The sequence below is a fragment of the Sphaeramia orbicularis genome, unplaced genomic scaffold (assembly GCF_902148855.1).
Source record: "Sphaeramia orbicularis unplaced genomic scaffold, fSphaOr1.1, whole genome shotgun sequence".
In the NCBI taxonomy this organism is placed as follows: Eukaryota; Metazoa; Chordata; class Actinopteri; order Kurtiformes; family Apogonidae; genus Sphaeramia; species Sphaeramia orbicularis.
Genome location: NW_021941597.1, coordinates 1 through 14524, shown reverse-complemented (window position 1 = coordinate 14524; position 14524 = coordinate 1). Strand labels below are relative to the sequence as shown.

At 47.8% G+C, this 14524-nt stretch overlaps 1 protein-coding gene across 1 annotated transcript in view; it reads right to left on the bottom strand.

Moving 5' to 3' along the window:
* Nucleotides 1-14516, bottom strand: part of LOC115416373 (N-terminal EF-hand calcium-binding protein 1-like) — a 35729-nt gene extending 21213 nt beyond the window's left edge. The window contains exons 1-2 of the mRNA XM_030130116.1: nt 14496-14516; nt 10194-10247 (exon numbers count right to left, since the gene is read on the bottom strand). Coding sequence (XP_029985976.1) covers nt 10194-10238 — 45 coding nt within the window. The 5' untranslated portion in view covers nt 10239-10247; nt 14496-14516. The remainder of the gene's footprint in view (nt 1-10193; nt 10248-14495) is intronic.
* Nucleotides 14517-14524: the final 8 nt, after the last annotated feature.

Below are 14524 nucleotides of genomic sequence, written 5' to 3'. Positions count from 1 at the left end.
AAGCAACATTATCCTACTTTTCATCCCATTATCCCTCAGCATCTGGTAAATAAACTGGTCCCACTGGGTTTGAACACACCCCTTCTAAAGTGGATTCTTGACTTTCTGACAGACGGGCCTCAGTATGTGCAGGTGAGGAACGACACATCAGCCACCACACTGCTCTGCACTGGTTCTCCCCAGGGTGCGTCTTGAGCCCGCTACTATATACTTGAATGACGCATGACTCCTGTGCAAAATTTGGCACCAATCACATTATTAAGTATGCAGAGGACACTACAGTGGTGGGCCTCATCCAGGATGACGATGAGAGGAGTACAGAGAGGAGGTGAAACTCTTCACAGACTGGTGCGGTAACAACAACTTGCTCCTGAATGTCGAAAAAACCAAGGAATTGGTTATCGACTTAAGGAAGAAGAGGCCCACACATACTCTGGTCCACATCAGCAACTCTGTGCTGGAGTCTGTGCACCACATGGGGTTCATGTGACGAATAATCTGACCTGGTCACTGCACATCTCCTGCCTGGTGAAGAAGGCTCACCAGCATCTACACTTTCTGAGGAGGCTGAACAGGGCCCAGCTCCACCCAGCAGTACTCACCACCTTCTACAGAGGTACAGTCCAGAGAGTGATGACCAGCAGCATCTGTGTGTGGTATGAGCAGCAGTGGTGCTGACCGAAGAGCTCCGAGGAGAGTGGAGACATCTACTAGACTACAGGGGTCACACTGACACCTACTGAGGACTACAGGGGTCACACTGACACCTACTGAGGACTACAGGGGTCACATTTACACCTACTGAGGACTACAGGGGTCACATTTACACCTACTGAGGACTACAGGGGTCACACTGACACCTACTGAGGACTACAGGGGTCACACTGACACCTACAGAGGACTACAGGGGTCACACTGACACCTACTGAGGACTACAGGGGTCACATTTACACCTACTGAGGACTACAGGGTCACACTGACACCTACTGAGGACTACAGGGTCACACTGACACCTACTGAGGACTACAGGGGTCACACTGACACCTACTGAGGACTATAGGGTCACACTGACACCTACTGAGGACTACAGGGGTCACATTACACCTATGGAGGACTATAGGGGTCACACTGACACCTACTGAGGACTTTAGGGGTCACACTGACACCTACTGAGGACTACAGGGTCACACTGACACCTACTGAGGACTACAGGGGTCACATTTACACCTACTGAGGACTATAGGGGTCACACTGACACCTACTGAGGACTACAGGGGTCACATTTACACCTACTGAGGACTACAGGGGTCACACTGACACCTACTGAGGACTACAGGGGTCACATTTACACCTACTGAGGACTACAGGGGTCACATTTACACCTACTGAGGACTATAGGGGTCACACTGACACCTACTGAGGACTACAGGGGTCACATTTACACCTACTGAGGACTACAGGGGTCACACTGACACCTACTGAGGACTATAGGGGTCACACTGACACCTACAGAGGACTACAGGGTCACACTGACACCTACTGAGGACTACAGGGGTCACACTGACACCTACAGAGGACTACAGGGGTCACACTGACACCTACTGAGGACTAGGGTCACACTGACACCTACTGAGGACTATAGGGTCACATTTACACCTACTGAGGACTACAGGGGTCACATTTACACCTACTGAGGACTACAGGGGTCACACTGACACCTACTGAGGACTACAGGGGTCACACTGACACCTACACAGGACTACAGGGTCACACTGACACCTACTGAGGACTATAGGGGTCACACTGACACCTACTGAGGACTACAGGGTCACATTTACACCTACTGAGGACTACAGGGGTCACACTGACACCTACTGAGGACTACAGGGGTCACACTGACACCTACTGAGGACTACAGGGGTCACACTGACACCTACTGAGGACTATAGGGTCACACTGACACCTACTGAGGACTACAGGGGTCACATTTACACCTATGGAGGACTATAGGGTCACACTGACACCTACTGAGGACTTTAGGGGTCACACTGACACCTACTGAGGACTACAGGGGTCACACTGACACCTACTGAGACTACAGGGGTCACATTTACACCTACTGAGGACTATAGGGGTCACACTGACACCTACTGAGGACTACAGGGGTCACATTTACACCTACTGAGGACTACAGGGTCACACTGACACCTACTGAGGACTACAGGGGTCACATTTACACCTACTGAGGACTACAGGGGTCACATTTACACCTACTGAGGACTATAGGGGTCACACTGACACCTACTGAGGACTACAGGGGTCACATTTACACCTACTGAGGACTACAGGGGTCACACTGACACCTACTGAGGACTATAGGGGTCACACTGACACCTACAGAGGACTACAGGGGTCACACTGACACCTACTGAGGACTACAGGGGTCACACTGACACCTACAGAGGACTACAGGGGTCACACTGACACCTACTGAGGACTACAGGGGTCACACTGACACCTACTGAGGACTATAGGGGTCACATTTACACCTACTGAGGACTACAGGGTCACATTTACACCTACTGAGGACTACAGGGGTCACACTGACACATACTGAGGACTACAGGGGTCACACTGACACCTACTGAGGACTACAGGGGTCACATTTACACCTACTGAGGACTACAGGGGTCACACTGACACCTACTGAGGACTACAGGGGTCACATTTACACCTACTGAGGACTACAGGGGTCACATTTACACCTACTGAGGACTATAGGGTCACACTGACACCTACTGAGGACTACAGGGGTCACATTTACACCTACTGAGGACTACAGGGGTCACACTGACACCTACTGAGGACTATAGGGGTCACACTGACACCTACAGAGGACTACAGGGGTCACACTGACACCTACTGAGGACTACAGGGGGCACACTGACACCTACAGAGGACTACAGGGGTCACACTGACACCTACTGAGGACTACAGGGTCACACTGACACCTACTGAGGACTATAGGGGTCACATTTACACCTACTGAGGACTACAGGGGTCACATTTACACCTACTGAGGACTACAGGGGTCACACTGACACCTACTGAGGACTACAGGGGTCACACTGACACCTACAGAGGACTACAGGGGTCACACTGACACCTACAGAGGACTACAGGGGTCACACTGACACCTACTGAGGACTATAGGGGTCACACTGACACCTACTGAGGACTACAGGGGTCACATTTACACCTACTGAGGACTACAGGGTCACACTGACACCTACTGAGGACTACAGGGTCACACTGACACCTACTGAGGACTACAGGGGTCACACTGACACCTACTGAGGACTATAGGGTCACACTGACACCTACTGAGGACTACAGGGGTCACATTTACACCTATGGAGGACTAGGGGTCACACTGACACCTACTGAGGACTTTAGGGTCACACTGACACCTACTGAGGACTACAGGGGTCACACTGACACCTACTGAGGACTACAGGGGTCACATTTACACCTACTGAGGACTATAGGGGTCACACTGACACCTACTGAGGACTACAGGGGTCACATTTACACCTACTGAGGACTACAGGGGTCACACTGACACCTACTGAGGACTACAGGGGTCACATTTACACCTACTGAGGACTACAGGGGTCACATTTACACCTACTGAGGACTATAGGGGTCACACTGACACCTACTGAGGACTACAGGGTCACATTTACACCTACTGAGGACTACAGGGGTCACACTGACACCTACTGAGGACTATAGGGGTCACACTGACACCTACTGAGGACTATAGGGGTCACACTGACACCTACTGAGGACTACAGGGGTCACATTTACACCTACTGAGACTATAGGGGTCACACTGACACCTACTGAGGACTATAGGGGTCACACTGACACCTACTGAGGACTACAGGGGTCACACTGACACCTACTGAGGACTACAGGGGTCACATGTACACCTACTGAGGACTATAGGGGTCACACTGACACCTACTGAGGACTACAGGGGTCACATTTACACCTACTGAGGACTACAGGGGTCACACTGACACCTACTGAGGACTACAGGGGTCACATTTACACCTACTGAGGACTACAGGGGTCACATTTACACCTACTGAGGACTATAGGGGTCACACTGACACCTACTGAGGACTACAGGGGTCACATTTACACCTACTGAGGACTACAGGGTCACACTGACACCTACTGAAGACTACAGGGGTCACATTTACACCTACTGAGGACTATAGGGGTCACACTGACACCTACTGAGGACTACAGGGGTCACATTTACACCTACTGAGGACTACAGGGGTCACACTGACACCTACTGAGCTACAGGGGTCACACTGACACCTACTGAGGACTACAGGGGTCACACTGACACCTACTGAGGACTACAGGGGTCACACTGACACCTACTGAGGACTACAGGGTCACATTTACACCTACTGAGGACTACAGGGGTCACACTGACACCTACTGAGGACTACAGGGGTCACATTTACACCTACTGAGGACTATAGGGTCACACTGACACCTACTGAGGACTACAGGGTCACATTTACACCTACTGAGGACTACAGGGGTCACACTGACACCTACTGAGGACTACAGGGGTCACACTGACACCTACTGAGGACTATAGGGGTCACACTGACACCTACTGAGGACTACAGGGGTCACATTTACACCTACTGAGGACTACAGGGGTCACACTGACACCTACTGAGGACTACAGGGGTCACATTTACACCTACTGAGGACTACAGGGGTCACACTGACACCTACTGAGGACTACAGGGGTCACACCGACACCTACTGAGGACTATAGGGGTCACACTGACACCTACTGAGGACTACAGGGGTCACATTTACACCTACTGAGGACTACAGGGGTCACACTGACACCTACTGAGGACTACAGGGGTCACACTGACACCTACTGAGGACTACAGGGTCACATTTACACCTGAGGACTATAGGGTCACACTAACACCTACTGAGGACTACAGGGGTCACACTGACACCTACTGAGGACTACAGGGGTCACATTTACACCTACTGAGGACTACAGGGGTCACACTGACACCTACTGAGGACTACAGGGTCACACTGACACCTACTGAGGACTACAGGGGTCACATTTACACCTACTGAGGACTACAGGGTCACACTGACACCTACTGAGGACTACAGGGGTCACACTGACACCTACTGAGGACTACAGGGGTCACACTGACACCTACTGAGGACTACAGGGGTCACATTTACACCTACTGAGGACTATAGGGTCACACTGACACCTACTGAGGACTACAGGGGTCACACTGACACCTACTGAGGACTATAGGGGTCACACTGACACCTACTGAGGACTACAGGGTCACACTGACACCTACTGAGGACTACAGGGGTCACACTGACACCTACTGAGGACTACAGGGGTCACATTTACACCTGCTGAGGACTATAGGGGTCACACTGACACCTACTGAGGACTACAGGGGTCACACTGACACCTACTGAGGACTATAGGGGTCACACTGACACCTACTGAGGACTACAGGGGTCACATTTACACCTACTGAGGACTACAGGGTCACACTGACACCTACTGAGGACTACAGGGTCACACTGACACCTACTGAGGACTATAGGGGTCACACTGACACCTACTGAGGACTACAGGGGTCACACTGACACCTACTGAGGACTACAGGGGTCACACTGACACCTACTGAGGACTATAGGGGTCACACTGACACCTACTGAGGACTATAGGGTCACACTGACACCTACTGAGGACTACAGGGGTCACACTGACACCTACTGAGGACTACAGGGGTCACATTTACACCTACTGAGGACTACAGGGGTCACACTGACACCTACTGAGGACTACAGGGGTCACACTGACACCTACTGAGGACTACAGGGGTCACACTGACACCTACTGAGGACTACAGGGGTCACATTTACACCTACTGAGGACTATAGGGGTCACATTTACACCTGCTGAGGACTATAGGGGTCACACTGACACCCTGAGGACTACAGGGGTCACACTGACACCTACTGAGGACTATAGGGTCACACTGACACCTACTGAGGACTACAGGGTCACACTGACACCTACTGAGGACTATAGGGGTCACACTGACACCTACTGAGGACTATAGGGGTCACACTGACACCTACTGAGGACTACAGGGGTCACACTGACACCTACTGAAGACTACAGGGGTCCATTTCACCTACTGAGGACTATAGGGGTCACACTGACACCTACTGAGGACTACAGGGTCACATTACACCTACTGAGGACTACAGGGGTCACACTGACACCTACTGAGGACTACAGGGTCACACTGACACCTACTGAGACTACAGGGGTCACATTTACACCTACTGAGGACTATAGGGGTCACATTTACACCTGCTGAGGACTATAGGGTCACACTGACACCTACTGAGGACTACAGGGGTCACACTGACACCTACTGAGGACTATAGGGGTCACACTGACACCTACTGAGGACTACAGGGGTCACACTGACACCTACTGAGGACTATAGGGGTCACACTGACACCTACTGAGGACTATAGGGGTCACACTGACACTACTGAGGACTACAGGGGTCACACTGACACCTACTGAAGACTACAGGGGTCACATTTACACCTACTGAGGACTATAGGGGTCACACTGACACCTACTGAGGACTACAGGGGTCACATTTACACCTACTGAGGACTACAGGGGTCACACTGACACCTACTGAGGACTACAGGGGTCACATTTACACCTACTGAGGACTATGGGGTCACATTTACACCTACTGAGGACTATAGGGGTCACACTGACACCTACTGAGGACTACAGGGGTCACATTTACACCTACTGAGGACTACAGGGGTCACACTGACACCTACTGAGGACTACAGGGGTCACATTTACACCTACTGAGGACTATAAGGGTCACACTGACACCTACTGAGGACTACAGGGTCACATTTACACCTACTGAGGACTACAGGGGTCACACTGACACCTACTGAGGACTACAGGGGTCACACTGACACCTACTGAGGACTACAGGGGTCACATTACACCTACTGAGGACTATAGGGGTCACACTGACACCTACTGAGGACTACAGGGGTCACACTGACACCTACTGAGGACTACAGGGGTCACATTTACACCTACTGAGGACTACAGGGTCACACTGACACCTACTGAGGACTACAGGGGTCACACTGACACCTACTGAGGACTACAGGGGTCACACTGACACCTATTGAGGACTACAGGGTCACACTGACACCTACTGAGGACTATAGGGGTCACACTGACACCTACTGAGGACTACAGGGGTCACATTTACACCTACTGAGGACTATAGGGGTCACACTGACACCTACTGAGGACTATAGGGTCACACTGACACCTACTGAGGACTACAGGGGTCACACTGACACCTACTGAGGACTATAGGGGTCACACTGACACCTACTGAGGACTATAGGGGTCACACTGACACCTACTGAGGACTACAGGGGTCACACTGACACCTACTGAGACTACAGGGGTCACATTTACACCTACTGAGGACTACAGGGGTCACACTGACACCTACTGAGGACTACAGGGGTCACACTGACACCTACTGAGGACTACAGGGGTCACACTGACACCTACTGAGGACTACAGGGTCACATTTACACCTACTGATGACTATAGGGGTCACATTTACACCTGCTGAGGACTATAGGGGTCACACTGACACCTACTGAGGACTACAGGGGTCACACTGACACCTACTGAGGACTATAGGGGTCACACTGACACCTACTGAGGACTACAGGGGTCACACTGACACCTACTGAGGACTATAGGGGTCACACTGACACCTACTGAGGACTATAGGGGTCACACTGACACCTACTGAGGACTACAGGGTCACACTGACACCTACTGAAGACTACAGGGTCACATTTACACCTACTGAGACTATAGGGTCACACTGACACCTACTGAGGACTACAGGGGTCACATTTACACCTACTGAGGACTACAGGGGTCACACTGACACCTACTGAGGACTACAGGGGTCACATTTACACCTACTGAGGACTATAGGGTCACATTTACACCTACTGAGGACTATAGGGTCACACTGACACCTACTGAGGACTACAGGGGTCACATTTACACCTACTGAGGACTACAGGGGTCACACTGACACCTACTGAGGACTACAGGGGTCACATTTACACCTACTGAGGACTATAGGGGTCACACTGACACCTACTGAGGACTACAGGGGTCACATTTACACCTACTGAGACTACAGGGGTCACACTGACACCTACTGAGGACTACAGGGGTCACACTGACACCTACTGAGGACTACAGGGTCACATTTACACCTACTGAGGACTATAGGGGTCACACTGACACCTACTGAGGACTACAGGGTCACACTGACACCTACTGAGGACTACAGGGGTCACATTTACACCTACTGAGGACTACAGGGTCACACTGACACCTACTGAGGACTACAGGGTCACACTGACACCTACTGAGGACTACAGGGGTCACACTGACACCTACTGAGGACTACAGGGGTCACACTGACACCTACTGAGGACTACAGGGGTCACATTTACACCTACTGAGGACTACAGGGGTCACACTGACACCTACTGAGGACTACAGGGGTCACACTGACACCTACTGAGGACTACAGGGGTCACATTTACACCTACTGAGGACTATAGGGGTCACACTGACACCTACTGAGGACTATAGGGGTCACACTGACACCTACTGAGGACTATAGGGGTCACATTTACACCTACTGAGGACTATAGGGGTCACACTGACACCTACTGAGGACTACACGGGGTCACATTTACACCTACTGAGGACTACAGGGGTCACACTGACACCTACTGAGGACTACAGGGGTCACACTGACACCTACTGAGGACTATAGGGTCACACTGACACCTACTGAGGACTATAGGGGTCACATTTACACCTACTGAGGACTATAGGGTCACACTGACACCTACTGAGGACTATAGGGTCACACTGACACCTACTGAGGACTATAGGGGTCACACTGCACCTACTGAGGACCTGGACAAACTGCGCTGTCTGTCTAGAGCTATAAAATCCTGCGGACTCCTGTCAGCCCTTCCACAGCCTGTTGTCCCTCTTGCCCTCAGGTTAAAGGTACCACAGGCTGAGGTCCAGGACTGAGCGCTTCTGTCACAGCTGAACTGCCATCAGACTGTTAAACACGCTCTGTAATAAGGCAACGCAGTTCCTCCTCTCAGATTTAATCTTTTAGTGTAATTATGGTTTTATGTGCAATTATTTAACATTTCTCTATTTATTACTGTTAGAAAAATGTAATATTAGACTATATTCTGTAAACACCAGGTGTCCAGAGCACGAGTCATGGATGGGTTATGATGACATATTTTGCAAGAACACCCGACATATTCACTCAGGACATGTGTACCAGTTCTTTGCTATCTGCTTGTTTTTTTCCAGTTTGGGACCAGAGCGGCTGCTGCCCTTGAGGAGATCAGGCCATGGGGCAGGTGGAGGAAGAGTACAAATACAGTCACTGAACCCATGCATCACTGTGTTTTGAATACCTAAGCCAATGGTGAACTGGATCAACGTCATTATATTTGTCCACTTGGTCCAGTGGTTGTAATATTCATGTTCTTTCATAAGATCTTACACTTCCTGGTGTCAGTCAGTCATCTGCTGCATCTCACTGTATGGACTTGACTCCTTACAAGTAAATCTTCTGATTCCAGAATCCAGTGACTCCGTCTTTTGTCTCAGAGTGTATCACAGAATTTTTCTGTTAATTACTTGTTATATTTATATTTATATTGTGGTTTTAATCTATTGCCCTTTTATGCTTTATGGTCTTATCTATTGTTCTGTAAGCTGTTGCTACATATTTTGGCTGCTAAGGTGTTTTTATATTTCTTGTGTTTATGCAAAAGTCCATGAAAGTTATTTTTGATCCGCACTGGATCCGTGTTGGTATTGTGTTGAATGACAATGAAGTGAATCTTGAATCTTGAGAAAAGTCGATGAAAACCAGAAAACATACCGATTTGCTGGTGCCGTCTAAGACCTCCTCTTCAACAGGCTCCATGCGAATATCCTGCAGAACCAGAGGATTGCATTACACTCACATGAACACTGATCTAATGCTCTAATGAAGTGTAATACAGGTGCATTTGTATAGGAAATCCCTTCAGCTAAATAGGGATATCTTGGCCTGTGTGTGATATTGAGAAATGATCAATAAATAAAAAGGAAAAACAAAACAAACAAACATCTGTTTCCTTTAAAACACTTTAAAGGTTGTGTGTAAGATTAAGCAACAAGTAATTGAAGCAGAATATAATATTCGTGACTGTTTTGTATGTAATCATGTGAAAATAAGATCACTTTTAACATCCACTATGTTTCTGCAGTAGCTCTAGACACCATCTTCTTTTCATTCCATTTGTCTCAGGTAGTATCCAACACAAAGATGCATTACTGTAATCTGTTGTTCTTACACCCTTCACTAAAAGCCCAGAGAAAACAAACAAGGGACTTGAGATTGCAGCCAGTGTAGGTGACTATGGGGAGGCTTTCAGTTGCTTGGCTTGGTGGATGCCATCGAGACCCCTTTAAGTCCTAACTGAACCCACTTGATAAGCAGGTCAGTACTTCCGCCTCACAGACTGACGCTCAGTTGGACCAGAGTTCTCAGTTCCGTGTTGAGTTTACTTGTTCTCTCTGCACTATGGGGGTTCATTCCGGGTCCTTCAGTTCCCCTCGCCGTTAAAAACAGGTACATAGGTTAATTCTGTGGAGTTGGCCTTCGATGGCAGCTCACTGTTCACAGTTTATGTGGGTTATGTGCGAACAATGCTATGTGCTGTATGTATTAGGATGGATAAAACACACAGACCAAATTTCATTACATGACAATGTAGCAAGTTAACCTTAACCTTTACACCTGGAATAAAAAAGCATGATTAGAGGGAAAGTACATAACATTCAAACAGAACTCAAACTCTGCTTTCTCTCCACTTCGCAAATGATCGAGAGAGAACATTAGTCACATGAGCAATAGACAGGATGGGAGAGTGTGCAGTCTGCAATAAAAAATAGAGGAATTGTTATTTCCCAATGTTGGACACATTGGTTACATTCTAAAAACAAATAAACGCCAGCACACATTTGTAAAACATCATACAACAGAGATTGTCTGTTCAAGACTACAGGTTGAAAAGGGCGTGTGGGTTTGCTTTGCTCAGAGTTGGTCTCTCAGACAGAACTCTACTGTAAGTGAGAAAGCAAAAAGGAGAGATCTGTGCAACACGACTCACTTCAATTTTATATTGTTCCGACCATGCATGCTGTGGAATACTGTCCCCGGCTGGTAGTATAAACATACGGCCCTAGAAATGTCCTTAACACAGAAAAATCGGACCAATGGCCCTGGAGCTGACCGGTCAAATTCAAAGCTTTGGGAAATGTATCCAGATGCCATTTATTCTCCCCCAGTTCTGTGTATTTATTCTGTTACAGAAATAGTCCATGTTTTGGTCATATTCCAATCAGATCTGTACAAAATTCAAATTCACACTTGATATCATTGATACTGATTTATTGGATCAATCCATTTCCTATCTCTTATAATGGGGAAATTTTTCAAAGTCGTACCAAATAAAGAATCTGATCTGGATTGAAATAATTTCAGTCCCTTGTGTTGACATCATCATACAGAAGCTGTATACCAAGTCTGAAGTCAATCAGAGCTGGAGTTTCAGAGAAAAGATAATTAAAATTTTTTTCCCCATAAGAGCCCATGTTAATTTTGCGTCAGTTCCAGATCCAGAAGAAGATCCTGATCAGCATGTGGACATTATGTTTGGGTCATCTCCCCATCAGGGCTGGACTGGAGACATTTACACTGGAGATCATTTAGATTTACTGAGTTATTGCATCCATCCACTTCCTATCTCTTATGGGGACATTTTTCAAAGTGGCACCAAATCCAGAATCAGATCCGGATCCAAATAATTTCACTAACTTTTGTTGACATCATCATAAAGAAGCTGTATACCAAGTTTGAAGTCAATCGGAATTGTAGTTTCAGAGAAGAAGACGATTTAAAGTTTTGTAACGGACGACAGACGACAACAGACGACGACAACAGATGATGACAGACGACGACAACAGACGACAACAACAGATGACGACAACAGACGATGACGACAGACGATGACAACAGACGACGACAACAGACGATGACAACAGATGACGACAACAGACGATGACGACAGACGATGACGACAGACGATGACAACAGACGACGACAACAGACGATGACAACAGATGACGACAACAGACGATGGACCAGACGATGACAACAGACGATGACAACAGACCGACAACAGACGATGACAACAGATGACGACAACAGACGATGACAGACAACGACGGCAGATGACAACAGACAACAGACGACGACGACACACGACAGACGATGACAGACGACGATGCCGCCTGTCAGCCGGTAAGCGAAAAACAAACAAGGATACATTAGAAAATTCGGGCACAGTGCAGGATCTCTGCAGGTAAATGCAGGTAAATAAACCTTACACTCACAAAGGGTCCAAGGTCACCATTAAGAGTTTAAAGCGGACCTGTACTGGTCATGCTTACGACACAAATGTGCTTTGTTTATTACTCATAAGGAAGAGAGGAGCAAATTCAGTAAAAAAACATCATAAATGCATCACACTGAACCTTTTCATGAGTTACAGGCGGGGGCAGAACCTATAGAGAGCAGCCACTGCCGCTGGAAATGACGTAGCATCACTGATTCCGGGTGAGTGAGTGTGAGTAAATAAGGAGCTGTCAGTGAGCAAGACTGAGTGGAAAGCATGTGTTTGTGCTTGTTGTTTGTGCAGCTGTAAGCTTTGCGCTCATTGTCCTTGGCCGATAATGTGCCATCTGACTGGTGTCTGCTGCACGGGGTCAGTGACCAGTCCATCACAGCCCAGGAAACTGGACAATACAGTACAGTAAGCACTACCGGCTGGAACAGCACATGAAGGAGGCACCATGTCGCTGACCATGCCTGAGTGACAGAGCAGTGACTTCGTACTGGCATGTCCTGGACAACGGGCTTTAACGGAACTTACCTGACGGAACCGTTACTATTATACTGATCTGTTGAGATAACTAGCAATAAAATTCACGACAGGTACCCTTTAAGTCTGTGTAGTGTTTAAGGAAACTGTTAACTTAAATGCAAGATGTAAATGTGTCAAGACAGGATTTCAAGCAGATGTGCTGAGCACACCTGTGGATCGTATGGCTTGTATTGTGTGTTCACATTAGGCTGGTGGAAGTGGATGGTGGATCCTTGCATCTGTGCCAATGTCATCATTCCTTCCTGACCTCTGAAAAGAAAAAAAACCATTCCCTCTGCAGCAGAGGTTATCACAACTGAAGAAAATGAAAAGAATGGAGGATTCACATTCCTGCAGCATCAAGAAACTTAATAGTTTTATGTGGTTGCATCAATGCGTTATGAAGACATTTCAAAACAATATCAGAGCAGGTTGTCGACAGACTCGGCTGAAACACCAACAAAACATCTACAGCTGGGTCATCATAAACACAGACAGTATAAGGAATAAGGAAAGAGGAGAGGAATCAAAAGTAACTTGTTGGTTTTTATGAGTTGGACAAGAGACTATGTGACCGTCCAGTATCTGAACTACTTTTAGGTTAGGGCGGGGCTACACACCAACAGGGACACACATTTGATTCTATAAGCTAAATCCAACCACAACTGTTAAAATGTTTTTGTTTTTAATTGAAATATGATTATATCACTCTGGAGGATAATGATTTGACCTCAGTGATGAGAATGGCATACGCAGGTGGAAATGCAAAAGCTTTACTAGATTGTTATTTGGTAAATAATATACCTGGGGCACATCACACAGTAATATCAGATTGAACTGGTATTGATCTTACACACTGAACCTTGAAACTGGTGCATATTACATTGGATGGAACATAAATCAACTCGTTGGTGATCACAGGCTTTCATTAGCTCAGCATATCAAGGAAGACGTTGCTCCACATGTAAAACCTGTGAGGTTTGTGAACAGCTGATATTTCCCATACGCATATGTGCATGTGTTTGTATGTGGGCAGGTGTTAATGGGTTGACTTCATTTTCTCATACAATCCACTCGCCATAATTTGGTTCATTGAGAGGAGATTAAAGACCATCTGGCTCCAATGGTGAGAAGAGAGAAACGGAGACGAAAACAGGGACGACTGTGGAGAAGACAATAGTAGGTCACAGGGCAGAGTGTGTTTAGTTCACCTTTTTTTCTAGACGGTCGATGAGCTTCT